A 27,863-nucleotide genomic window follows, 5' to 3' on the forward strand; every position below is an offset into this window, starting at 1 on the left:
TCTCCCCCTTAGCCACTGTCAAAGCTCCTTTCACCGCCTTGTGATAGGACTGCCCTCTGTAGAAGAGCGGTGGTGCTAAAGCCACACCACAAACTTGTTCCTAGGGCAGTTTTGGACTTTTGACAGAACCAATCACGTGTTTTTCCAGTCGTCTTCCTGAAACCACGTTTTACAGCCAGGAGAGGACAGCCAGCATGCCCTGGATGTATCCAGTGGTTTGGGGTAATTGCCTTAAAAGGACTGAGCCAAGCCATCTTTTTGAAGGACTCCCTTAGTGGATCGTGCAGTAAATTGCCAGTTGTGGTCATCTGGTTGGCAAGTCTGTCTTGTTGAATGTGAAGAAATGGCCCTCCAAAATATAGGCTTCTTCTGTTGGTCGTTTAATGTTTCAGAGATCTGCAGGAGTCACAATGTGCTGTCTTTTTTGAAGCATTATACCTTACTTGGGGCAGATGCCAAATTCAGGAGAGCAGTATTTCCACCTGTGTTTGGTTCAGCTAATACCCTTCCCTGCCACCATGTAGAGAGGATACTTACTTATCTTACAGGCCCTGTAGTTCTCCGAGATGCTGTGGCACCCTGTGTCCTCACTGCTCAGTCTTCAGTGACTTCTTGCTTTGGACTGTGAGAGAAGTGCGGAAGGGTGGCAGCCCGCCTGGCCTCCTCGTTACCATCTCTCGCGGGAGCCTGAGGAGGCGGAGGGTCCAACCGTGACCCTGAGGGACGTAACTGTTGTGGTACCTCCTGCACACAGCTAAAGCATGCCTGAGGTGGGATCCACATCAGGATATCTAATGGTCAGAGACTAGACCTAACAGAAATGATTAACGAAGTCTTTACCGAGCTAATTAACTACGTGTCACTATCACCCATTAGCTGGACTAGCTCAGGATGCATCCTACTACTGTTACTGAGATGGGAATAGTGACCTTCGTGGAATATAGTCACTACCCATACCGGGTGAAGCGCTGCTGCTGCTTGTTGGGCTTAAAACGTCTGGACAATGCATGTGCTCAGAACCTGAACTGTACAGAGGTTAGAAGTCCGATTTGATTTGATCTGATTTGAATGTATAGGGTGGAGTTCTGTGAAACTCGGTCATTTCTTATACTGTAATAAAGTTAATTTCAATGGAATTAAATCAGAATGAAATCAAAGTACATCAAAATAGCAGTTGTTGCTTTATTACAGATTTGCAATATTACAAAGATATTCTGATAATATATTAAGACCCTACTTTCATTTATATACAACACATGCTACATCAAATGTCAGTTTAATGCATATCGTACATTTTGTAAAGAAACGATGAGGTAATAAGGGGAAAAAGCATACACGCACACATACATACTCAGTGAAAATCTCACAGGCTTATCATCAAGCACATTGAACTGTTTTATCATACATTCTTTCACTAAATGTTATGGTTTTCATGGTAGTTTCTAATTTGCAACGTGTGCTATATAATCAACTCTAGAAACCTACCTCAGCAGAATACTAAAATTTCCAAGTCGGTCATTTATAAATATAGGTGAATAACTTTGTGCAATACATTGGCAAACAGTATACGTGGTAGGAATTGTAACATATGGCAAATATAGTTGTTCTTGGTTACAAATAGTTACTTTCTAGAATGTTCATCTCGTGGCTAGAGACACTAACTAGGTGCTGTACCAATATCTGCCACTTGCCTGCAAAGCTGGATAGCCACTTTAGTTTGTGTCCAGCCATTTTCTGATTGTAGTGGCTACACAATAGGTAATGACTTAGGTTTGGTTGACTTAGGTAATGAATTAAATGACTCAAATTTAATTAAAAAAAATATAGGGCACCTATACATGTGCAGGGAGGCTGTTCCAACACACTGTAATTACAGCGTGTCATGTGTATCAGTGTCCCCACGCTGAAAAATGGCAGCTGGGGCACTTTAACTAAAGCTCGTTCAATGAAGCGCCCCCGGCACCGTTTTCCAGCATGACGAGACTGCTACGCATGATGCTCCAGGCACTTTATTTAGAGCAGCTCTTGGAACCGCTCTAATTAAAGCGCCTCCTCCCCGCAACACATGTCTCTAAACACCCAGAGGCTCTTGTTTTATGTGACACAGTTCTTGGCGTTGGCTGAGAGGTACAACAGCCGTTACAAATCTGGTTACCTTTCCAAATGCATGTACAGTCAGCAGTTCTGCGTAGCAACACTGATTTCCCTTCCTTGAATGAAAGATCAGCTTGGAGTGAGTGTAGCAGACTGCCTTGATCTGTGGTAACTGTTTGGGTGCCTGCTCACAAACTGAAATCGCTGCTGCTCCCTTTGTTCATGACAACAGTTAACAGAGATTAAATTAGGAATACTCACACTAATGTCCTACAGTACATGTACCAGCTATCTAGTTTCAAAGGATGCAGTTTCCCGTGTCAAATGATTCCTATCAATAATAATAAAAACTCTTGCTGTACAGTTTGTAGTATCTCCTGCATTCGAGAATATTTATACATAATATAACATACAAAAATATTTAGTTATTGTGGCAGAATTTTAATCATCAAAACTTAATTTACAGGAAATAAAAAACAAAGGTTATCTACAGTCCGTCTCAACTGCCAATTCTAAAAGCAAGAACCTAAATTAATTTTGTCACAAAGAGAGGTGTTCTGCAAGTTCTGTAGTGTGTTGCTGGAATGATTCTTGAAAATACAATATACAAGTCCTCAAACTGTATCAGTAAATATACAATCTCTTACATTCCTTGCAGTTGAAAAGATGTACAGGAAACCCTCACTATTCGTGGGTTTGGCATTGGCAGTTTCAAATATTTGCAAATGCCGAACCCGCTTCTTAAATACACTTAAAGGAGCTCCTCGGGAGCGCTGCGCTTGCCGCTCCCACCGTCACCAGAGGAGCCGTGCCCCCCCAGCCGCCGGAGGCACTAAGTGCATGAACGCACACGGCGTTCATGAACGCAGTGCCTCGTCCGTGGATTTCGCCATTCACGGGGGATACGTTGTCGTATCCCCCGCAAATGGCGAGGGTCGCCTGTCTTCCAGATGGCGCGTGCAGCTACTGCTGATATTTCATCGTTCCGTCTTAAAGGGAAGTTAAGAGAAGGGAAAACAAATCAGTGGAATGTGTTGGGGTTCGGTCTGATCATCATAACAACTTTTTTTAGTGAGTATGAGCCCCCCCGGAACTCAGCCCAATAAACACCATCTTGGTATCGGCTGCGGTAATGTCCTCCCCGGTACCAGACTCCATTAAGATTCGAGTGAGCACAGGCATTGTACCACCAGCCTCCTTTCTGGTAATGAGCACAGTTACCTGTGGAGAGAGACCGCTGGTCAGTACAAGGATAAGCACGGTCTTGCAGCAAACAAGCTAGCTAAACTTAATAAACCAGACTTCTGGTCTACACATTTTTAAATGTATCAAATGTTTACATTTATTTATTTTCTGTAGTGAGAGGCAAAGCAGATGAAGCCTTCCTCTTAGAAGCTTCTATCCTGCATCTGAATCCCTGCAAGTGCAGGTCAATTAGTCCTCCTGTTTGGTCATGCTGTCAATGTTCATGAAAGTCATTAAATTACCAGAGCAATTTATGCATGATTTATGTTTGACTTCTGTAACTTTTTTTTTAATGATAAGATTTTAACTTTCTATTACGGGATTTTATGAGCTGCCGTCTTTCTTAGCACTTCTCACCTGTGTATACATCATGGTCTCTGTCCAGAGTGGTGAACTGCTTCCCGTTGTGCCAAGTGAAAGAGTCGCCAGCATTGCCATTGTAACGGCCCAGTCTCAGCTTGTAATATTCACTTTCCGGCTCCAGTCGGAAACTGGCATATTCAGCAAATACTTTTCGACCAGACCAGTCTTCCATTGTTATAAGCAGTTTATAGTTGCCTTGGTTTGTTAGCCAATAAATATTTTCCAAACCCAGCCAGTACTCTCCATCTATGTTACCGAATCCTTGCTGTGAAGGAAGAGACAAATGGATTACTGTTGTGTATGTGTTTTAAGTGTAAACCTCAGTGTAGCCTTTGCTATAGAATCATTGTAGCCCCGTAATGGCTTCATGGACCGCATCTGAAAGAGTAAGCCCAGCTCCAAGTCTCCTTCTCACAACCTCACCCACGCCTGGTACGTGTTGCTGCAGCTGAAGCCGTTACAAGCGTCTCGAGGTGCAAGAGACCATGCGGCGAGTAATCCTGGAATTACCTGACCCAGAAGTCTCTTACTGCTCCCTCAAAGTCCTTGTTTGGAGCATGCTTTAGTAACACAAGTGTGTATCCCTTATAAAAAGTACTTCTTTCACTAGGTGTCGAAGTCTAGGGAAGTGGTCCTCGCTCCTTCCTACCTTGGGTAAATTCAAAAAGAGGTTGGATGATCACCTGTCTGGGGTCGTGTGATCCCAGCGTGTGCTCCAACCAGTGGCAGCGGGTTAGACTAGATGATCTATTCAGGTCTCTTCTGACCCCTAACTGCTATGAAACTAGAACCCTTTTTTCCCCACTCCCGCTAAGCTAAGGCCTGGCTCTACAGTTCCTTTTCAAGTCAGTGTTTTCAAGAAGGTTTTTGCGAAGAGGAAATAACTAGTCTTGTTTGTCCTAACCTTGTACGTCTCCCAGTTCCTGAAAAAGTTAACTGATCCATCGAGCCGCCTCTGAATGACTGTCCAACCACCGGGGTCATGCCGTTGGTCACACCACACCTGCATAAGTCGGTTTGTATTTTCAGGTTTCACCAGATAGATGGAGCTGGTGTCATGGCCATCTTCCAGAGCTTGCAGACAGTCTCTCCATGGTCCTGTTCCAGAACAAACACTGCAGTCACAAAGTAATGGAACATCTCTTGTCGGTTCCTAAGCCCTTTTACTTATTCACTGACAAAAGAGGTTATGTATGTTTTTTATACGATGCATTAATGTATCAGTCTTGGGTGCTTTCAGGTGATACAAGACATGAGGCCACTTAGCATGAGTTAACAAGCTTTTTGACATACAGGTGCTTGCGTTTAAAGTGCCCTTAGTGTGGTCTAAGTGTAACATATAAGTTCACCCTTAGAGTGACAGAGTAGCCAGGTAAAACCACTGGAAATCACAGCTGACTGTTTGCTTATGGGGAAGATCCTTCCTATTGCACCCCTGGTCAGGGAGGCTGAACCCCCTTAAACATGCAGGGTTTGAAATATCCACTCCAATTCTTTCTGTTTTAGCAAAGTCATGCTCTGAGATGGAGCACACACGGCATAGCTGGGGTTTACTGCTTTGTGATTTATAAACCCAAAAGCAAACTCTGCCTCTGGGACGGTAAAATAAAAGTCTATATCAAGCCACGTTCATCGAGGCTGATTTAATTTTGATATGTTAGAGTAAATAAACTCGAAGTACTGGGTCCTCTCCACCTTAGGCTGTCCCAGCTCTGATCAGCCAAGAGAGAAGAGAAGACGCATTCTGGTTCTCTCCTGTGGAGAGACCCTGCTCTGTTACAGACTTGATCCAAAGGCCCTCCTGTCTGCCGCTCCAGCTTGGGAAGCAGGAAGTCTTATACCTATTTCCCTGTAGTTTATTTGCTTGGCCCTTGCTAGCATCCAGCCTTTAATAGCCAAGGATTCATAACAGGTGTATTGGGATGTACACATATGCGCCCCAAGGCCTCATCAAAGCTGAGATCTCTGAACACATCTGGAGTGGCACAGGAGCACAAGTGTCCGTGCTCCCATGTCAGCTGGCTGCAGCTGGGGTTTTTAAACGTGACTTTCAGAATGGGAAGAGAAATGAAACTGGGACTTGCATACAGGGTAAAAACCTCTCCTGTACTTTAAAGTTAATTTAAAGTCCATAAAAACGTGAGCGTAACCACAGCATAATTATATCTGGAACATATAAAAGAGACTAGAAGTTAAAGCAGGAAAAACTGCAGCAGGAAAAAAATAACCTGTGTGGAAAGGTTTTCCTATAACATGGTGCTTGATGCAGGATTTGAGCTCACGTCCAAGAAAACGCTTTGAGTGATTAAAAAGTGCCCACCTACTCTTTATTAGAGTCCTATATTTCGTTGATGTTCTTACAAAACTCCTTTGTAAGTTAGCCCATGAAAACAGTCAAGTGTGTTGCAAAAGGCATATCACAAGCATTCCTGAATTCAGGACCCACTCACTCGGGGCACAGATTGTAGGTGGAAGTACTAGATAAACTGCTTTCTTCTGCTGCCAGTCTTACCTCATCAGCTGACACAAGAAAATGGTCAAGCTGTTGTCAGTGCTCAAGTAGTCCAGGTGGGGTTTAAGGTACTGAAGGATTACTGAAGTACAGTGTTGATCATATTTTGTAAAGAAAACAGACCTGAGTTTCCACAAACAGATACTCTTTTCCTTTAGAAAACAAAAGGGTAAAGTTGACTTTGGCTTCTATTCTGCATTATGGGTTTCCATCTGAGCAGCTGCCAGAAATAACATTGGCATGGCTATTAACAATAGAATCAGCAGCACAATGCCAACACAGGCATTTAGCACAGTCAACCTGACATCTGAAGTCAAGCTAAAACGATGATTCAGATATGTAGCATGATGTACTTGGGAGGGGGATGTTAGATGGATAAATAAACTGATTTAAGTCTCTGTTATCATAGAAATTACAGATAAAGCCAACCCATTGGCTGGGAGTTAACACAGGATTATGTTTTGCATTTCATGGAGCCTGTAAGGCATCAATTTCTGCAGAATTGAGTCTTTTGAAAAGACTTTAATCATTTCAAAGAAAAGTTTTCTGATATGAAAACACTCGGCTTCTATGTGAAAAGAAATGTGAAGCCTGTCGATAAAAAATCTGACCTTGCTACGTATTCTTAAGCATGTTGAGCCTGGGCTGCCCTCTGTGCTTGCGATCTGGCTGGAAACTTTGGTCAGTTTACAAAAGCCTGGACTGCCTGTACTAGCCAAGCCCCCGAGAAACCAACTCTCGCTTTGTGTTGTCTTAACTCATGGGGAGAGGGAGAGGGGTTCTGCTCCGCATTTCCGACTCGGAGAAACGCTGTCATTGCCGATTTGCTGGAAGCACAGAGCTGTGGGCTGGCATGGAGTGTATTGCCTCGATATCGGTCTTCAAAGGATTGGATCTCTTTCAAACGGACCTTATTTATTGTTCGTGTTGGGAGCCTGAGCTGTAATACACAGCTTTTTCCATCTTTTAATAGTTTTATGAAATAGTGATAGAGGATTTACTAGACTTCCTTTTCACATTCTTGTACAGTTCAGTAACAAAATGAGGGTTTTATCCAAAGCAAGCATATTTTTAATTAATTTGTTTGGAGAAGGGGACTGACTGTTCTCACAGTTGCATCTCTGCAGTCACTGAAAACTTCTGCTAAATGGTGTCGAACAATTAATGCTGGAAAACGTTGCGAGTATGGGTATATTGGCAGTCGCTGTTTTAAATGACACTCAGTAAGTGAACGTGGAGTGGGGTCTGTGCGGTAAGCGAAGGTACCAGTCCCGGCCAAAACGTACTGCGGCGTTAGCAAAGGATTTTAACAAATTCACACAAGAGCAGGAGGGGGAGGGAGGTTTGCTTGCACGCTTTCATTTGGGAAGGTCTGAAGCTTTTACTGAACATTAGCATTTTTACCCAGTGGACAGACTAAATAGTACCAGTTGTTCTGGACCCGTTACGTTCCTCTGCCTCTTAGACTGGGTTGAGCCCTTCAGCTGCGTAGGCTGCAGCACCATGGATTCACGGTGTGCCCATGGGAAGAGCTCCTCTGGCAGTTTGTGTGAGCACCTTATCGCTTTGGCAAGAAGTCAAATGAGAGAATGGAAATAGTCATGTTTTTATATAGGTGAACAGGACAGTAAAATGGTAAATCAAATAATATGACAGCGTGTGGCTTAGTGCCTCTAAGGTTGGCCCTCCCTGGTTTACAGAGAGTTGTCTCATTCTGTATGTAACTTCACATTGCTGTACATTTGTTGCATATCCGGCGGGTTGAGAAGTAGTTTTATCCAACTGCTGTCATTTCTGATTAGGAATGAAAAGGAAGGAAGCGTAGATGAGACTGAAGGAGAAAATTGGTCGTGCTGTTTTATGTTTATAATTACTAGTTGCTCTCCTCAGAACCAGAGCAGAACAACAAAACTATCACATTTTATTTCCCTGAAGAACCAGACAGCAAAAGTGTCAGGGCAATTTATATAAACTGCTCTACGGTAAAATATGACCATTTTGGCAAATATATGAACCAAAGCATGTGACCCTAATTTGTGCAGTGTACAATTCATGTAACTCGAATTACTGAACTCCAAAGATACGTGTACATTTTTACAGCAACATCTACAAATGTTCTTTTTTTAGAAGTGGCTTATTATTGTATGATGGAGCTAACCAATTTTTTTGTAATATATCTACATAACATTTTTCCAGTGCATTCTGCTAGTGCTGTTCATTATACAGCCATCACTTTTCATTCCCCTAAAATATGATGGGAGCTAAAAACAGACTATGATGTATCTATTGAAATATAACCCAAACCTTTCCTGGTAAATGTATGATATAGTACCTAAGTCAAGCCTATTTACATCTCTCTTTTAAATTTTGGCGCATTCTTTGTATATAGAAACCATGTTTTACCCTTTATGAATGTGGGGGGAAAAATACCCAGCTTGCATTTTCGGTCTCATTTTGGTATACTGTATCCATGTCTCTGTAGAATTATGCCATTATTTTCAAATACTATCAGCAAAATGTTTTTAAAGTGTCAAAGTAGTACTTTTATTATGTACTTGTATTGTGGCAACATGTAGGGGGCCTCAGTTACTAACTGAACAAACAATTTTTGCATTCGCATCCATTTTCACACAGATAAGCATTAGATTTTGCTTATGCATTAAGTTAGACTCTTACATCACATTACTTAACTATTTTTGAAAAAGTGCAATCTTACTAGAAATTAACTTATCCTACTACAATATAATAAATTAATATGTTGATGAGCTATTTTGCTTTAATTTGGAGTCTTGGCTAAAATTGAAAAGTGGATTCAATTGATGGAATACTGATTCTTAGTTGGGAAGGCATGCTGTGTAAAAGTGGATAGAAGTATTCCTCTAGTGCTATTTCACTTCCTGTGTCTTGCTTGGAAAGGAAAGTTGTGCCAAGTAGAAATTGCTTTCCCAGAAATTAAACTTGTATATCATGTAAATTAAAAAAGAAGAAGAAATTAAAGGATGTGGAACTACAGATTTGTACTGCCCTTTCTTCTAAATGCCTACATCACGTTGGCAATGTTCTTTCCACCTAGAACTAATACCCCCTGCCAGCATATATGGACACAGCTCAGAAGTTTCTAATTCATGGTGACTTTAATTATGCCTACTAATTTATTTCAACTCTAGCGAAGTCTTGGCACAACTGGTTTGTGTCGTCTTTAGCGATAAGATGATGCATTACAAACCTCTTTCTTTCTCTGATAAATGAGGGGATCTGGAATCTCAAAATCTGTATTTCAGAACATGCAACTTTCCTTTTTCCACAAAAATGGTTTCTGCTGGGCAAGAGTATCTTATTCTTACACTTGTAACCAAGAAATAGAGTTAACTGTTCACCTAATCCTCCTTTGTAGGCTTTAATCCTTTTCTCACATAGCACAACAGTAGAAATAATTTTGGAACTGGTCTGTTGTTTAAATCCTCCCTGTAGTCATTTGTCGCAGTTCTCTGTTTCTTTATTTTTTCATCCTTTTTACTCACTTTTACTACCTGAAACTGCACTGCAAGAGTCTCTTACAGAACGTGCATGGACTATTGGTAGAACGCGCAAGTAGGCCGTTGCACAGCGAGCAGATGGGTACCAGGAAGACGCGTTGCACCTGACTCTCTGGAGAATAACATTTTACATTCTGTGAAATAGGGACTCCTTTCTAGATCTACCATACTGCCTAATGCTGTACTACTGCATGGCTAGCAAGCACCATGATTCAGTGTGTCGTTCTTCAGTTGGCAATGGCTAATATAATCTTAAAGGTTAGCTAATTTTAAGTGCTGTCCCTTTCCTAAGCAAATCCTTGGAGATCACTGAACATCAGAATGACGATGGATGGATGGATGGATGGATGGATGGATGGATGGATGGATGGACAATGTGGGTACTATTTTGGTATTTGTTCAGCGGTGCCACACAAGTGCTAGCAGATATAGTATTCATACTCTTGTACTCAACAGTTTGTTTCTCCTTTCCTGGAGAAATGAGACTGCTAGATTCAGTTTCCTAAATTATTTTACCTGTCAGATAATTTTCCAGTTGAAAAACTGTGCTCGGATTCCCCATTAGGCTTGAGGAACCGGACTGTCCTAGTTGGGCAGATCTTAGCGTCCTGCACCAGGAGGTTGTTTGGTAGATTCTTTGCCAAGCTAGACAATGTTGAATTTCGTGAATTAGCATATAAGGTGTGTATCATTGTTATTATCTTGATAACACCGTGTAGTTCTGGTACTTTGATTTATGCCCACTAACTCATTGTTTCCAACATTTAATATAACATGTTTTCTCTGCTCCTCACATCTGTGAAATATATCCTTTTAATTCTGTTTTTCTGGACAAATATTCTTCCTTTGTATGTTGAAAGTATGTGCCAGAAATGAAAGAAGTATTGGCAAAGTGGAATAACAAACGCCAGTAGGCTTATCAGGAGAAAGCTAGATAAAAGTGTTATGTAAAATGGCTAGATTGGGGGAACATTAGATTTCATGCCCAGAAGGAGGCTGAACAGCCACCCCTGCAGCACCGGTTGCTGCTTCTGCAGCCCACGTTGCAAAATCCTGGAGCTGCTTCTGATGGCAGTAGATCATCTGTTTTCCAGAATGGCACTGATTGTCAAACTCGGCACCCAGCTGCCGTTCCTGCCACGTGGTCAGAAAGTGGGATGCAGTTGCGCCACTGCGCCCTTTCTGGAAATGCTGCTGATTCCCGTAGGGTTTTCTTGGCACCGTAAATGAAAACTGTTCCTTGTTGACTAGTTTACTTAATTACCAGTTCTTCTCTTTTTTTTCTTCCTGGTTATATCACTGTAATATTTAATGAAAATCAATCTCTCAAGCTCTGTTATGTACAGTGACCCAAAAGAAGTTGAGATGGACTGGAATCATAGGTGTATGGGACACACAAACCTGGCTATGGGGTACTTCATGAAAGGAGGCTTCACTGAGCATGGCCAGTCGAAATGCAAGACTTACTTTTTTAATAAGACCTTCCTCCTCTACTGACAGTTATGTGCATAGTAAAACAACTTTGGTTTTTCCCATTGAGTTGGAGCCAGGTTTTTCTAATTAAGTAGGTGCATAGCCATTAGGTCCATGCATTTGTGGGCACATTGCAAGAACATCTGCTGTGTAGCAATACGTTGTTAGAAATGGGTTTTAGAACGAAACATCTGCCCAAAGCCACTGCATCATCTGGCCTAATTATTTCCTAAAAGGAATGCGAGTCTCCTTGTGTTGTCAGTTAATTTGGAGAGTACCTGATGATCTCAAAGGGTTTGAAAAGCCCCTCCAGAAAATGCTGGGAATAAAAGTGTGCACCTCCTGTGCTCATGGCATATTGCAGTTCTTGACTGCCAGGCTTCAGACACCCAAATAAGCCTCTTATTTTGGGGAAAATATTTAACTACCCATCTTTGAAAACCAGGTCCCTTTTAGGTGGATCATCTTGGGCACACACAAATCACTGGTTGTTTCTGAAAACGAAAGCTGAAAGTGTAACGCTCTGGGAACACTTGGCCGACTTAAGGATTGATCGTTTTTCTATGCTTGTAACGCGTGTGTGTTCAGCGGTGCATGCATTCTTGCTCCTCTCACACATGAAGGGAATCAGAATTATTGCCGGATTCCCAGAACACCCTAAGGGACATGTCAGGACCCTTTTGCCTCCTGTGCTCCTGCCTGTCATGCAGGTACAAGACACGCGCTTGGGGGAGAGCTTTGTGGAGCTGTTCTGCTTCCTCCCACAGTGGTGGTGGAATGGGAGCAGATGGGGATGAGAGTGGGGGCGGCAGTGAGCCCCTCACACCCCTCCTACACACATGCTAGACAGCACAGCTGAGCCAGCTTGCCAGTGGAAACCACTGGCCCAAAGGTTGGAGCCAGTAGCTTCCTTTACTTCACGGTGGAAGAAGGAACCGGGGACTGTGCTCTGAGCCAAATCTGCTACTGTTTGTCTGTTGGTATTGCCCTGGCCCCCGTGTTCTGCGTGCTCCGCAAGCACCGAACAAGACAGGCCTTGCCCGACAAGCTTACAATCCAAGTGTCAGTCAAGAGACAACAGGTGGATAGAAACACCCAGTTGCTACCTGCTCCTGGAGGCAGTGGAGATTTTCACTACTTCTTACTTAGGTTACTCGGCTTGTGGCAGAGCTACAGTTGAAAGCTGCACCAGTGTCACTGGTCAGTCATAAGGAGCCTGGGGTCACGAGGGACCGTGTTTTCACCCAGAGGCCGTTTTACATCTGATGACTGAGTGGGGAACTGGTTAAAAGGGATCAGAGCTGTTGTGTACGAGTTTGTCTTCCTGTGGTTGCTGTACCAGATCACATCTGCGGGGTGACTGACCCCCATGCACCAAACCCATGCTTTATCTGGCCCGTGGACCAATGCCTCCCGCGGGATCCAGCTTGCAAACCAGCCCTGTGCTACTTCTCCAGCCCACAGGACCAGAAGGTTAAGCACCGCTGGTCCTGAGCCTCAGGCTTACAATAATTAACCCATTTGTGGGAGTAATGTTGGGTGAAGTTCCTAAAGCGGTCAGTGATTGCAGCAAATACAAATTAACACAAGTGCAAACTAAACCTGGTGTGATGTTTTACAGCTGTAGGTCTCGGCACCTTTGCTCTCTCATGCATGTGCAGAATGCGGGTCTGAAGGAGACCACCTGGGATTATTTTGTTAGTATTATTTGTATTAGTAAAAAGAGAGTGTCACTTAATAACTGTGGCTAAAAGTAAAGAGTCTAGGCACTCAGGAGTAAATGGAGGTGGTCCCAATCCAGTTTATTTTAATCTTAGGACCTGTAGTATATGTAACATTTCAAGAACAGCCAGAGACCAGTGTTTCAGAAACTGACTGCCCCAGTACTATAAGTTGAACAGTGTTTTGGCTGTTCTTGTTTTCATCTTTTAATTGCTCCCAGGTTAATACTTTGTGCATCATGTTTTAGCCTGAAGCCACTGAAATGCGTGGAAATAAGAAGTTAATAATGGAAAAACTGAAACAACCATCAAATGCTGTTTGAAGTGAAGTCACTTCTTCCTGTTTTACATTCCTAGGGTAGCAACCCAAGAGGGACAGGAAAGTGGTGTGTTTTTGTCTCGGGCACCAACCTTTTGAGTGCCTGGCTGGATCACAAGTCCATCTGAATTAGTGGGAGTCTTGCCAGTGTTTTTTTTTTTAATGGGCTTTGGATCTGGCCCCATATGACCAGTGTCAAACAGCAACTTGGTCATTACTACTTGTTAGATGATGGACTTTGGTTTTTAGAATACGGCCACCCTTTCCTAACACCTAAGAAACATCATAATCCCAAATCACACCACCTCCCTCACAAAACTCTCCCACCCAGATGCTTGTCTTTCTCTGTTCATCATCTCCCTGGAAAAAGCCTGGGGAGATGAATAAGGTGCAGCTTGACCCCAAAGATCAGTGAATTCAGGCTAGGACAAGGTGAGTTAGAAGTCAAAGCCAGAGGCTCCAAGAAAGGCCAATCTCTGGGATATCCTAGACCCAACCTATCTTTTAAGGTTTTTGCAGTGAAATTAATACCTGACCTTGAACCCAAAACAAACTGGGAGGTAGCGCAACTCTCAGAGAACAAAGCACTTAAAACTGGGCTACAAAAGCACTCATGAGAAGCAGCCTCAAAACTGGGCTACAGCAAGAGCTGAAGTTTTTGAATGGTCTTAATGTGGGTACAGTGGTGGTAATGATCCAAGTGAAGAGGTGCGACTCACTATAACAAGGTTTCTTCGTGTCTCCAAACACGAATGTTAAAGCACTCTTAGCTGCTGGCACTACCTGCACTTCGCAGAGGAGCTGCAGGTCCAGTCTTAGTCCCGAGCTGCAAAGCCAGTAACAGAAGGTATAAACCCCTAAGAAAAGGATTGATAATTCCCCTGTGGATTCCCCCAGTAGATTGGCCCAATATTCTGAATATTACTAGTCTCAGGGTGAGCTCTAACCAGTTCACATCCTCCGCTTGCATTATTGTTTAATAAAATAATGTGCTCTTACCTTCCTTGTTCATATCCTTGCATGCCAAAGTATTTAGCAGAATTTGCAGAAATCTGACAGGGTCACACCATGAGCGCTTCTGCTATGGCCTCAAATTTGCAACCTCAGGGCTGTCAACCTTGTGCCTTAGTGCCCATGCCACCCCAGCCCCACTTCCTCCCCCTAGAAATTACACTGTTAATCACTGTATATTAGTATAGCTAAAATCCAGTGATTCCCATAATGACTTACCAGATGGTTTATCAGTTGAAGTTGGACTACTTGTAACTGGTGGCATGGTTGGTAGAGTTGGTGGTAGAGCCTTTAAATTCTGGTCACTCTGAATCTCATTGGTAGATATTTGGTTAATGATACGGTTGTAAGTGGGAGGTTGATACACTCTGTTTGGTGGGGGGGGAGGCTGGGGTATTGGCTTTGTGGATGGCATTCTTTGACAGTGTTCTTCCAGTTGTGCAATAATTATAGACTGATTATTGGCAATTGTCATCAAGTGTTGGTATTTGTGCTCTAAATCTTTGTATTTGTTTGCAAGCTGCAACATGTCAGCAGTTTGATTCAGTATCTTATTCTCAAGTTGGGAAAGTTCTAATGCATTGTCTCGTTTGCGGATGATTTCGTGCAGCAGCTGCATATACAGTTGTGTGACCCGAGAGTTCATGTTTCGACTCTCTTTTCTTAAGAGTTTAACCTCATTTACTATCCCACCATCTACCTCCACCAGTTGCTGAAGAGTCTCTATTTGCCTCTTTTGCTTTAGAAGTTCGTTGTTAAGTAATTCTAATTCTTGTTTATTCACCCTGTTTTCAAGTAGCACCTCAGGCTCCTTTGAATTGACACAAATGGCACCCGTCACTCTCTGCTGAGGTACAATAAAGGTGTAAGTGCATTTGTCCTGTGTATCGGGAGACCGCTTATACCTATTCATGTAAATGAATTCTTGCTCTGTGCCCTCTTCGTTGTCTTCAAATTCCTGTGGCTTGCTTGCCGTGGCTCCCACGATAGCAATTAAGATTAACCAGGTCAGTCTTGTTGCCTTCATGATCCTTTATTTTGGGGGGATATTTTTCTTTTGTAAAGGCCCTTTTAAAAAATCTGTTTAAAAATAGACAAACAATAAGTAATGAAAGGAAATAATACCAAGAAAAAGATAAGCAACCGGCGCATTTATCAAAAGTAAACTACAAAAATAAACCTAAATACACGCTACAGTAAAAGTAACCCTCCGAGTATAAACAACAGTGCCCAGGGTCTGCGTTCCCAAGCTCCGAGCGGGAACTTGATTAACGATACTAAATGTGATGCAGGACTCGCATGACGTGCAGCCTGACACGGTATGGCCACTACGTGTTATTTTACCTTAAATAGTAGCCTTCGACCTCAAACTGCAGAGTTTTGGATAAATTGAAACCACAATTTTTGAACCACAACTGTATTGAACCAGAGAAATTTCTACACAATTACTTATCTTTCACACGTTTATTCATTAGAAACTTGGACCTCTGAACATTGTGTACATTAAACTTGAACATTTTTGACTGGTGATTTTACAGGTCAGAGTAACTGGAACTTCTTTTCATCTGAAATGTGTGTTGCGAGTCTCACAAGGACAGCGATGCTCACTTTGTGCTCCTTCTAATAGCAGTCTGCCTTAACAGTAGTTACTAACTTATTTGTTTTCAAGAGTCCTACCCATTAATATTTGCCCTCTTACATCAGTTTGACCTATTAATATTTCACCTTTCCACTAATAATATCATTTGGGGGTTATTTGATTTTTAATCCTCAAAGCATCAAGCTAACCCAAATGGGTCCCTCTTGTACTGCCTCAGCTGCCAAATGCTTGTCGCCAGCAGCCTCTCGGCCGTGTGCGCTGGGATCACTCGGACAGATAGACTTTCCTCAGGCGATTCCATTTTCAGCTGTGCAACCAGTTGGCTCTTTAATACTGCAAATCTGTACCAGTGTTTTGTTGCTAAATAGCATATTTTTCTGAACATTTATCATGTTATGTCTCTCTCTAATGGTGAAAGAGAAAAAGATCTCCAAGTCTATAGTGCTTTTGGAATCGTGTAAAAGTTCTTAAAGTGTATATATATATCATTACTTATTTATTACGATTTTATAGTAATTTACAACTCAGTATTTTAGGGCTAGAGATGGATAAAATGTATGCCACAAATGCATTGTCATCTATAGGCTAAGTCACCTGATTTACAGTATCACAGTTTGTGCTTTTTATTTTCTTTTTTCCTAGGGAATCTGTATGAAAACCAGTTTGCCCTGAATGCGTGAGCAATCGAGACGCTTCTATGATATTCTAGGTTGTTTTTTCTTTGCGTTCTAAGGAAGAATAGTGATCTTCATTGGAAATCCTTGCAGCAGATAACGTGCCCTGTGTATTTCATAGGCCCAGGCATGACTTCATTTTCATGAACTTGTATTATTCTCATGTGGGCACATAGCTGATAATTGGCTTCTTTCTCATGAAATTAGGATTTTTTTCTTGGCCTCTGTGAATGATTCTTGCTTCACTATGTGCAAATAGTAACTCCCGTTAGGACTGTGATGAATTTAAAAGGACTATATGACTTCTAATAGGCATATAGAGACAAAAAGTCTGTTGGTCTTTTTCACCACATACCAAAGTCAGAATAAAAAATTGTATTTTAGCTGATATTTTGGGGCCTAAAGAACAATGAAAACCTTGGAAAGTACTGTGAGAACATGTTGCATTTGAATATGTGTGTATGGGTAATCTGGTTTACATGAGAATAATACAACGTGAAGTTTGTTCAGTATGTAATGCCTGGTTTGATTTCCTTTCTTTACCAATATGTCATTGTGGTTACGTTTTCGTATACATATAAAGCATTTCACACGAGGTAACTATTCATAACTTGGATGACAAAAACAGTCTATCTGAGGGGCAGATTTAGTATACTGAAATCATTACATTTTTAAGCAAGGGTATAGTAACAGTTGGAAAATTAAATGACTGTTATGGGGCCAGGCTTGGTTTTCATGTTGTAAAGGGACCTGTTCCTCAGGAAGCCTGTGATTTGATCCTTCAAGACATGGACCTCTGCTGTTCCCTGTGGCTTTTGGGGTAGGGTTGAGCACTGAGTCCAGAGTGCAGGGCTGGTCTGCGGGCCTGATTTGGCCTGCAAACCAGCCCCACATCATTCGTCTAGCCTTTTGGACCTGCTGAGTTTGTCCTACAGAGTTCTTCCCCCTGTTCTGGAGTACCTCGGCCCTTCGGTCAGAGTGGTGTGGCTCTTGTTTTCAGTAATTTGGCCAAGTAGTCATCAGCCGTCCCTTGGTACAGGGAGAGCGTTCTTCCAGTACATAAGGAAGTCATTGATGAGGCTGTGGATAACTAAGGAGGCTGATCTGAGATCCACGTATTTGACTGCAGACACTGTAGATAGTTGCAGGAAAAAGGAGTAATGGCATTGGGTCACATCTCTTTCCTTTGCTTTTGTCTCTCCCTCCCGTAGTGAGGCAGGTTTCACCTGAACGATCAGTGCCTTGTCATACATCACAGTCCCATTGGGGATGGTTCATTGGCTCAGTCTCCCCATATTAATGTTAATATTGCATTTCTTCAGATTGGCTTTCAAGGTGTTTTTGAATCTCTTCTTTTGCCCACTTCTAGAGCAGTGACCGTCAGTGAGTTGAGAGTATAGGACGTGTTTTGGGAACCGGTTGTCAAGCATCCTTATGACAGGTCCTGCCCAACAGAGCTAGTGCCATATAAACATGGCTTCAATGCCGGTGGTGTCGCTCGAGCCAGAACGCTAGCGTTCGTTCTTCTGTCTTTCGCATTAATATGGAGGATTTTCTGAAGTCGTTGCTGATGGTAACGTTTCAGGTGTTTGTTATGTCATCCAAGTTTCACACCCATGCAGTAGGGTATGGATGACAACAGCCTGGTAGATGAGAAGTTTGGATCCAGATGTCATGATCACTGAAGACATGATTTCGGAGACATCCAAAGGCAGCCTGGTTGATTTTATCCGGTGTTAAATATTGTCATCTATGGGCACGTCTACACATCGCCCTACAGCGACATAACAAGGTGCTACATCACTGCGCGGCATGCTGTGGTGACGTAGCAATCACATGAGTCTACATGTAATCTCCAGACACGTCGCTGTAGTGGTGCACTCCCCCGGGATAGTGTGCTGCTTTGACAACACAGCAGCAAAATCTAACCGTGCGCTGTGCTCTCGTATTTCCAAAAGGAAGTGCTAAAGCACAGCTCTATAGCAGTGTTGCCGTATGGCGATGTGTAGACACACCCGTGTTTACTTTTTGGGAAAGGTGGCTACCCAGCTAGGGGAAGTGCTCAGTGTACTCCAAGGATTGCTCTCTAATTGCAGTATGTGGAGGAGCAACTGGTTGGTTTGGGGTGAGTTGTTAAAGTATCTTAGCTTCATAAAGTGAATTAAGCATTTCATATACTTCAGAGAAGCAATCGAGAGTGACCTGGACCATTCAGTTGTGTGGGCACATGCATCACAGTCGTCAGCCTATTGAATATAGTAATGGAGATGTTGGCTTTCTTGGATTTGGAGCGTAACTGGTTGATGTTGAAGGGATTTTCATCCATGCAGTACTGGATGCTGACTCCAGATGGATTCTGTCAGCAGTGAGATGTGAAATAGCTGCGGTATAGATGAACGAGTGTTAGTGCAATTACACATCCGTGCTTGACCTGTTTCTAATAGTGAGGGGGTCCGTTTCCAAGCCATTACTTGGGACAGTTGCTGTCATGTCATACTGAAGAAATCTGATAATGGTAACGAATTTTGTCAGGCGTCCAGATCTCATCAAGGTCTTCCAATGGGCCTCTCTGTTGATTGACTCAAAGGCTCTATTCAGGACAGTGAAGGCCATGTAAAGATCTGTGTTGCTCATGGCTCGCCTGCAGCTGTCTAGCAACAAATCTGTTGCACCTCTGAGTGGCCTGACAGCATGCCGGGGCTTGGGGAGAATCGCCCCAGCAAGGGCAGCGGGTCTTCTGAAGAGAACGCGGGTGAGGATCTTCCCAGCTACGGGCAGGCGTGCAGCACCATCACCGTTGCTGCCGTCCGTTCTGTTGCCAGAATCATAGCTTGTACGTATTCGCTAAAGACTTGGTAGTTAGAGTCTCTAAACCAGTGGTGCTCAAGATTTTAGGCTGGCGGGCCAGATGGGCAGTGCCCAGTATATCTGCAGGCTGGATCTGGTCAGTGGTCCCAGTCTGGCACCCGAGGCAGTCATGGCAGGGCCCAGCCAGCTGTGTGAGGGAGGGGCACGTGGCCCGGCCCCGACCCAAATCCATTGGGGGAATGAGGTTTAACTCAGCCCAACCTGTGGTGGGGCTTGGGGGTTGTCAGGGGAGGAGGGTGGCAGTATTAATTGCCACTGCTTCCCTGCTGCCAAGTTTCCTGACCCCTGGGGAGTTTTCAGGCCGGGTGCCATGGCTTCACGGGCCACTTTTGGCCCGTGGGCTGGAGGTTAAGCATGCCTACTCTAAACATTTTATCTACAGTAAGAAGGTACCATTTGGGGCTGTAGGGGACAAGCAAGGCTTTTCCTGCTCCTGGGTGCTCTTGGGTGCCTGGCACTCGAACTGAGCAGAGAGACGTAGCTAACTGTGCTAGTCTGAAGCCAGGGTAGGTCTGCACCATGTAAAGCAACCAAAGTAAATGTATATACAGCAGAAGCCTTCGTGGGCTGCAGCTCACTTCATCAGGTGCCTCACATCACAGCATCTGATGACATTAGTTTTGTGAGCTACAACTTACCAAAATGTATTGCGCTGATACATAACATTTACTTTTCACGTTTTCCAGAAGGTCATTTCCTGTAAGGGGGTGCTCCAGGTCTGTGGCACGGTTGCTTTCATCTCGCTGAGACTGTGCGTGCGCTCATATCCAGGTATCGTGAGCGACTGCTCAGTCAGTCATTAATGTTGCTCTGGTATAAACCGAAGAGCTGACGGAGTCTCGGATGTGTTCGGTAGTTTCAGTAGTGACTGAAGCAAATGTCAGCGGCTGTGATCCTTGTCGATCCATCTGAAAGGTGTTTATACCCGACATTTCTCCAATTTTAGTGGAATTTGAATGAAACTCGCTCTTATTTCTTGTAACTAGCAAGGGATTGTTCCATGTGTGTTTGGCAGGAGTCTTGACAACCTGTCAGAGACAAGTTTGGGGTTCAGCGTGCCCAAAGGGGAAAAGAACTGGCTGCTGCAGACAAGTTCCATGTATTCTTTAAGGCAAAGTTATTTGAAATCCTAGAAAAATTGGGAACATAAATTAAAATGACCCCAGACAGCTTTAACTTGCATAACCAGCATTTGCACAGCAGGTCACACTTAGTGACCCTGGCAGTTTTCCAGGACTCGTATTTCCACACAGATGAACTATTCTTGCAAATGTCTCCAGCGTGGTAGGTGTAAAAAAGGCTTTTATTTCCATATGTGAATTGCAGGCCTTCTTTCCTCGCAAACTCTATTTATTGTGACTCATGAAAGGAAACTCATTTTTTCTGCTGAGTTCCCTTGTGTCCCTCTTGCCTCATGGCTTTAATCGACTGCAGAATTTGGGGTAAATGTTCCTTTTTCAGGCTGAAGCAAATTCTCAGAGTTTGTTGATATTCTCCAATAATAATTCTTTTCTCCCTTTTGGAGAATTGTAGGGGAGCAAAGGGAATTCAGTACATTGTCTTCATCTTAACACAAGAAGACCCAAACTGTGTCTCTTGTGCCTTCCCTCAGGGTACTTCCTTAAATATGGTTCATGTTCCTTCATTGTAGCTACTGTTCAGCAGTTGGACACTAGTTTTACAAAGTACACACTTTTCTCTGTGGGCTTTCCACAAATCACGTTTTTTCTTCACTGTTGCTGCCTGTACTTCTTCAATGAAAATTGTCTGTGAATAACTGTGTAGAACGAGTGACGACTATTAGCTTTTGCTACCGCTGTGAGATGGGTTACGTGAGTCAAAGGACTTCTCGGAGTGGATGAAAACAGCTCTATAAGCAAGATGTCTGCCGAACAGACCTCGTGCAACGAATCTCTCGGAGAGGAGGACGTGCTCGGCGAGGAGAAGGCAGGGAACGGGACAAACGAGCGAATGCTGTCTAGACAGGCCTAGGGAAGGGCAAGACACTTCAGTCGTCAGTACCTCAAATTATTTGTGTAAGCGAACATGATATTTTATTTGTGTACAAGAAACTCACTCACTTTTTATCTAGATTTGTTGTGAGATTTTGCATTTATATATGCTTTTGGATTCCTGCCAAGTATTTGCGTTAGCTGTTGCCCCTCTTTCCCCATAAGCAGAGCTGCATCTTGGCCACCCCCCACTTGCCGAGTCCAACATGTTTCCCTCGGTCAGTCGTTGTTGGGTCGCGAGGGTTGGGCACCACTTGACCCAGGACACACAGACAGAAGTCCCCCTCTGGTATCTGGCCACCCCATCCAGACACTTTACCTGTATCCTAGCCCTGGTCACAAGAACAAGGGCCCTTCTGCTGCTTGAGCATCTTATTTCCTGCTGCACCTTCCTGTGTGGTTTCTTAAACTACAATGATTCTGCCTTTGAAAGCCAGGAATTTCTAAGTGCTGTCCTTGTTTCCTAACTCCATGAACCTAAAGTCCACTATTATGCAAAGCCACAGTATTTAAAGGCAGGCATTGCCCACAGTTTCAGTGTGATTTGCCATAACTGCTTCCAAACACACCTGGTCAGACAATATGTCCTGTCCCACACAGATGTGAACTCCTCTGCAAGCAGCTTGAGCCATGGGAGGCGCTCCTACGCCAGTAGAACTGACCCCAGTTCCCCGAATGGAATAAGGAATACCGGCAAAGGATTATTTTGCTTTGAAAGTGTAATTTTATTTGCGTTGAGGCTTTTGCCAGCAAAGCTGTGTTGGTATTCTCCTATCCTCCATAGTTATGCAGGCAAAACTTTTCAGTGTAGACCAAGCCTTAGTGTAGCTCTCTGGATGGTTTGCAGTAGTTAATAATGAATTGGTTTATGTTTGTTCCTTCGTTGTTTGTTAAACTAATTGCACCTCAGGGGAAGGAAACAACTGAAGAGTATTTATTTCATCTGAGGGATGAGGAAAAAACAAACTTCCAGAAAAAGATACTATATGTTTTTCAGTTTTTTTTCTCCCTGTCCCTGAAAAGGAAAAGCAAATAAAAGGTATTTTCTTTGGACTTACTAGTTGCATGTAAAGAAAAAAAAACTTTGGGAATTGTTTTCCATATTGTGCTGTTTGCATTTCTGTAGGACCTTTCTAGCTCAGTCAAAATATATTGCACTTTGATTACTTTGAATATTTGAAAACACACAAATGGGATTCCACAAGTCTTGAGCAGTTTGCCATCTGAAACTAAGTAGGTATTTCGCCTCATGCATTTTGTCATAACCTTATGGTAATGAGGTTGTAATATTTTTCTACGCAAAGTTGCATGCATACCTGTGTCACAACTTACAACGTTACACGTTTTGTCACTCAGTTTATCCTAAAAAGATGCGTTAAAGTTGACATTCTCAGGGGTGTTTTCTTAGACGTTACTTATAGGAATAAGGCATATCTTGTACTTAAACTGTTCCCTTGCATAGCAGATGGTTATGATAATGCCCCTCAGAATTCAATTTCTCATTTTTACAAAATACACATACACAGATGTTTTCCCTTTTTTCCTTTTCCTCACTGTATGTGCTCTCTACAGCCCTGAGATTCTGTGAAAACTACCATATTTATAACCCCACAGTACAGTGGAGTGCAGCATATAGATCAAATAGTTAGTGGCATTAATTAATCAGTTAGTATTTGTAATGCACTTCCAAGAAGAAAAAGATAAGTTTGAGATGTATTTTTGTTACTGTAGCTGGAACATATCTAATACTACAAGATTTTTGTGCCATCTAAACTTTGAGCCAATGAGGGAATAGGATTTCATGAAACATTTTTATGGAGTCTAACTCTGGTCTTCCCACCACAGTTTAAATTTCAGTGTCTTTAGAAACCAGCGGAGACCACAGGAAGGATGGATCATGCCTATCACTGAGTTCTAGTATACTACTGAATAGGATAAGAATCACAAATCATTTTCACTCATGCAAGTGGGAAAACATTTTAAGATTTAAATTAATTACTGTCTGCTGTGAGCCTTCAGAGCAATGCAAAAGGAAAATAATGAGTTGATATAACCATTGTCTAGAAAACTTCAACTGAGGCAATACTGTGTGTAATGAATCAGCCACAGGTTTCATACCAAGGGAGACCAATCCATCTTCACCTTCATGCTGTAGGCAGTGAGCCTAAAATGTGCCAGTAGGCAGGGGTGGCTGACTTACTTTCTGCTGCTCTTTTTTTTTTAAACGTGCAGTGTATGGTTATGAAACCAGAGACAAGCTGGTATGAAAGCCTCATGCACTGGGCTGCATAAATGCTGCTTTTGTGTGAGTGATATATCACGCCGTATCCACCCCAGGGGGCTGCTTTTACAGGGACAGCGATTTTCCTTCCTTAAGCCAAGATACTACACAAGGGGATTTCCAGTGACTTTTGGTGACATTACAGATTGCAGTACAATAACTGTACATCAGAGAGCCTGGCTAAGTAAATCTGCTTTACATTAACTGCTTAATGCCAGGAGCTGAGAATACATTTCCAATTCAGAAATGAAGGAATCAGCATTTCATCTCACTAAGTGTTAAAAAGAATGTGGAAGTTGGGTTACGAGTTGAGGAGGCAGCTTTTTATAATGGCGTTTTGATAAATCTTAAAAAAGAAAGCTTCTTTAAGTGAGTGTTTGCACTTGAGCAGGACCTCTGGAGTGAGCAGCCGGGTAGAACAAAACAGGATTCCCAGTTTGCATGGTTGGAGCATTCAAGGGAGATAATTTTCTATTTCTTTAAGCAAAACACAATACCTGGACTATAATTGCATTGGGAAGATCCTGTCCCAAACTTGCTTTTTATTATTGCCTATTTCTCTCTCTTCATCCCTATAATGTGGTTTTATTTATATAACTGCAATACGCTCACCTTTCTGGTAACATATGCTCAAGTGCCCCCAGCTTATTCTCACCCTTTGCTGCCTCAAAAAGGTTTTCAGTCTAGCATCCATCCTTAGATGCAAGGCTTTTAAATTGAGTGCACATAACTTAATTGCTAACTTGGCACTCCAGAAGTATTCCAGATAGCTGATAACATCTAAAGATAAGGTGACAAGCAGGAGGAGATGACCACTTACTGAAGAGCACATAATGTTCTGGTATTGACTCTTTTAAAATATTTGCTTCAAAAGAGGGGGGAAAAAACAGCATTCTGAGCTGTATAGATGCCAACAGATTAATTTTGCAGCAGATTACTAAGTCATTCAATGACTGAAGTTTAGTCAGCAGGTGAACCACTCACTTCCCATAGGCTGCTCTTACTGCAGTGGAGCTACTGATACATTCTTAGGTTTGGGGGGGAAGGCTCCTGAGCTGAACAGCACATTATGCAGCGCTTTGTGACGCTCTCACAATCATGTACGCACACAAATGAAGGCAAATTCATGAAAGGCTTAGCGTTAGATCAGATGGTATATCTGCCTGTAAAAATAAGCCTGTATAGGTGACCATGTGTTCACATGCTAGACTGATAACAGCTTTGTTACCTGGGCCTTTCTGGAGAAGAGAAGTTTAAGAGAAGTGGCAGCAAAGCTGCAATGGATGTTTTTGTAAAATCTTCTAAGCTTTTCCCATCTATCACACTGAGGTGGCATTATTTTAGATTGCAGTAAGCAGACATTTTACCCATTAATTGGAGTGTAAAAGCTAATAGAACTAGGGTGCCAACTCATTTATTTAAGAAGAATCAGCTTAATTCCTGTTTCTGCAAAATTTGGTAGTCAGTGACTACAGAAATCCTTGCGATCATTTGCCTTTTCCAAATACCAGGTAAAAACATTAGATCTGTATTTCACAACTCGTTTTCTGTATTTTTCTCAAAGTTGTCCAGATTCCTGGACATTACGTCCTCCTTTTCCAGCAATTCTTTTGTATAATGGTGTGAAGCTATGATAGCAAAATCTCATTGTCCTTTAGCTCTGTCACGGCTAGTGTGATATTTTTTTCTGTGCTTTCCAAGAGTAGAAAGATTAATTGGTTTGGACTTTCTGATTGAGTGAACTCTTTTTCTTTTCTTTTTTCTTTTCTTTTCTTTTCTGGGGGAATGGTATCCCTATGTATCAAACAAATCATCTTTCTGGAATATTAGGGTTTTTTGAATTATAGAGCATGTTAGCTTATTATTTCAGCTTTTCTTTAAAGAAAATGGAAAAAAGTTCACAACGAACAAGAATTCTGAAATTTGTAGAGTACAGTTTAATTACAGAAAAGATGATGTATTGACGAACTGGAAAAGCTGCAGCCACCAAACTTACGCATTGCTGGGGAGAACTGCTTTGTGTTTTGTGCCATTAATTATTAAATTCCCGTGTAAGGCATGCTAAGCTTTTGGCTGAAATGAACTACTTCAGATAAACATGTTGTAATACATTTTAGGTTCAACTTTTTCCACTTAGCTCAAGTTGCCGGTAACTCCAAAAACATTATTTCATTCTTAAAATATCAAGTGTTTTTGCTGGGGGAATGGATGACTAATGAAGTGCTGCAGTGAGAGTTTTTAATTAGTTCTTGAAGAACTCTTGTTTTGAAATAGTAGGAATTGTTTCAAGAAACTTCAAAGGATTACATGTCCTGTGCCTTCTATCCTCCAAAGAGAAAACAGCTCATTTAAGTGCAAAAAATGCTTTTCTTTTCTGGATCACTAAGAAATGTAGGAGGCAGCATCATTTAATAGGTTGTTCTTTGTGCCCCACTGAAGTGAGCTGTCACAGATTGGGAATGTAGCTACTGAAAGAGAGCGCTGCGTTTGCTCTTGCTTCCCTTAACGCTGGCCTCACCTTATTTTCCACATAATCCAATCTCTGCTGAAAAGCATGTAACAAGCTAGCTCTCCCTTTCAGCCTGTTACTAGTATGCGATAAAGACCTGCCAGAGAGTTTAGATCAGAATAATTTTGACTTTTATTTTCCTTGTAAAAATATGTGTATTTAATTGATAAAGGCGGTATATATTACATTTACAAGGAAGTGCATATAAATGCTAGTTTCTGTTTTTGAAGTGAAGGCTTGGTTAAGCAGGATGTTTTACAGAATCTGTTGTTACTTTCAGAAACATTTTTATCTGCTTTATCCGACTGAAATATAGGAGAGAGAGAATACATGATTCCTGACTTAATACAGCAGCTTTTTTCAAAAAGCAGGCATAAATGACAGAATTATTGTCAAAAAATTGCTGGAAAGCATACAGTTCTTTTACATCTCTATTGTCACTTTCAGAAGAAGACAAAGTAATGCAGAGTAAAGGAGAGTAAAGTTAGCTTCATGTTCTCAGAGTTGATTGCTAAGCAAGAAGCCCTGGGTTGTCTGACTCTATCAAATGCATCAAAAATAGTCATACCAAATATCCATTCTTTATATTTGAAGTAAAACACAAGAGAAATCAGTGGCTACAGCCCATATTGTATTATACAAGGCCACCTTTGTACCAGTCACATATGTTTGCTCACTTAATAGACATTATGCACTTCCTAATTAAACTTCTGTTACAGAGATTGTAATAACTTTCATAACAAAACAAAGCAGCGAACGAAAGCCTGGCTTTTTAAATCAGTCAGTCTGTCTGCTGGGAACAATGTAATCCATGTGAAAACATCTGTATGTCTTAAATGTAAACCAGCTGTATTATGGCAACATTCTTACCGTTTCCTTTGGCTTCTTTCTTCAGTCCTTAATGTGCTTCTCATCAAAGGTTTGCTGAACAGCTCATCCACAGGAACCCTGACATTTCATGTAGCGGGCTGCATCAAAAGTACGTCTCTTCTGTGACTGCTGCCTAGCCTGTGCTGCTTGGGAGATTGTACATGTAATACTGTAATTGGAAGAGTAAATACCTAGATGTTGTAAGAGAGTCCTGCTTTCCTCATTGATTCAAGTCTCTTTATAGAAGACGACACAGCTCAGCTGCTAAATGGAAGCCGTACATCCCCATGCTATAGGCAGAGAGGTACAATGGGCTGCGGTGGCTGATGAAAGGAAGCGCCAGCATTTCAGTTCTAAAGTTTTGAATCCATCGTTTCATGCAAGACTAAAGCACCCTTATTTGAACTTCAGTTCCTTTGTGGTGGATTTACATCCTGGAGGAAAAAAATCACCAGGCATGCAGCAAGTACTGTAGACAAGTTCTGGTTGGATAAGCCCTTTTCCCCCTCCCACAAGTACGAGGGATCCACCAGCAAGAGACACGCGGGGCCTCCCCCTGACCGCAAACAGTAGAGGGGAGGGCTGGCTGAAACCAAACTTTAACACGGTGATGTCACAGCTCGCAGCAGTCCAAAGTAATCTGGCGTGCAGCGGGCTGTCTCCTCGCCTTTGGCAGGGAGCATTAGCAGCACTTTCCTCTGGGTAGCTGAGCTTGGAAAGCTACTCGTTACATACAAAGCTATCAATGCTTTGTAAAACGTTCGGTTAAAGAAAA

At 42.4% G+C, this 27,863-nt stretch overlaps 2 protein-coding genes across 7 annotated transcripts in view; one reads left to right on the forward strand and one right to left on the reverse strand.

Annotated features, from left to right (window-relative positions):
* Positions 1 to 27,863, forward strand: part of RALGPS1 (Ral GEF with PH domain and SH3 binding motif 1) — a 217,256-nt gene that overhangs the window by 88,965 nt on the left and 100,428 nt on the right. The gene's annotated exons all lie outside the window — the stretch shown is intronic.
* Positions 1,159 to 27,207, reverse strand: ANGPTL2 (angiopoietin like 2). The gene is made up of 5 exons (XM_006262394.4): positions 27,089 to 27,207; positions 14,494 to 15,354; positions 4,607 to 4,800; positions 3,697 to 3,967; positions 1,159 to 3,315 (listed from the first exon to the last, which is right to left on the reverse strand). The coding sequence occupies exons 2-5, from the start codon at positions 15,299 to 15,301 to the stop codon at positions 3,116 to 3,118; spliced, it is 1,473 nt and encodes a 490-aa protein (XP_006262456.2). The 5' UTR covers positions 15,302 to 15,354; positions 27,089 to 27,207; the 3' UTR covers positions 1,159 to 3,115.

This window comes from Alligator mississippiensis, chromosome 12 (genome assembly GCF_030867095.1).
Source record: "Alligator mississippiensis isolate rAllMis1 chromosome 12, rAllMis1, whole genome shotgun sequence".
NCBI classification, from domain to species: domain Eukaryota; kingdom Metazoa; phylum Chordata; order Crocodylia; family Alligatoridae; genus Alligator; species Alligator mississippiensis.

What these genes read in the sequence shown, in the direction of transcription:
- ANGPTL2 (XM_006262394.4), bottom strand. Translation starts at nt 15,301, where the DNA reads ATGAAGGCAACAAGACTGACCTGGTTAATCTTAATTGCTATCGTGGGA. An exon ending in TTCAACTGATAAACCATCTG is followed by an intron (nt 4,801 to 14,493) that starts GTAAGTCATTAT and finishes GTTCTGGAACAG; the next exon opens with GACCATGGAGAGACTGTCTG. An exon ending in AGACCATGATGTATACACAG is followed by an intron (nt 3,316 to 3,696) that starts GTGAGAAGTGCT and finishes CTCTCTCCACAG; the next exon opens with GTAACTGTGCTCATTACCAG.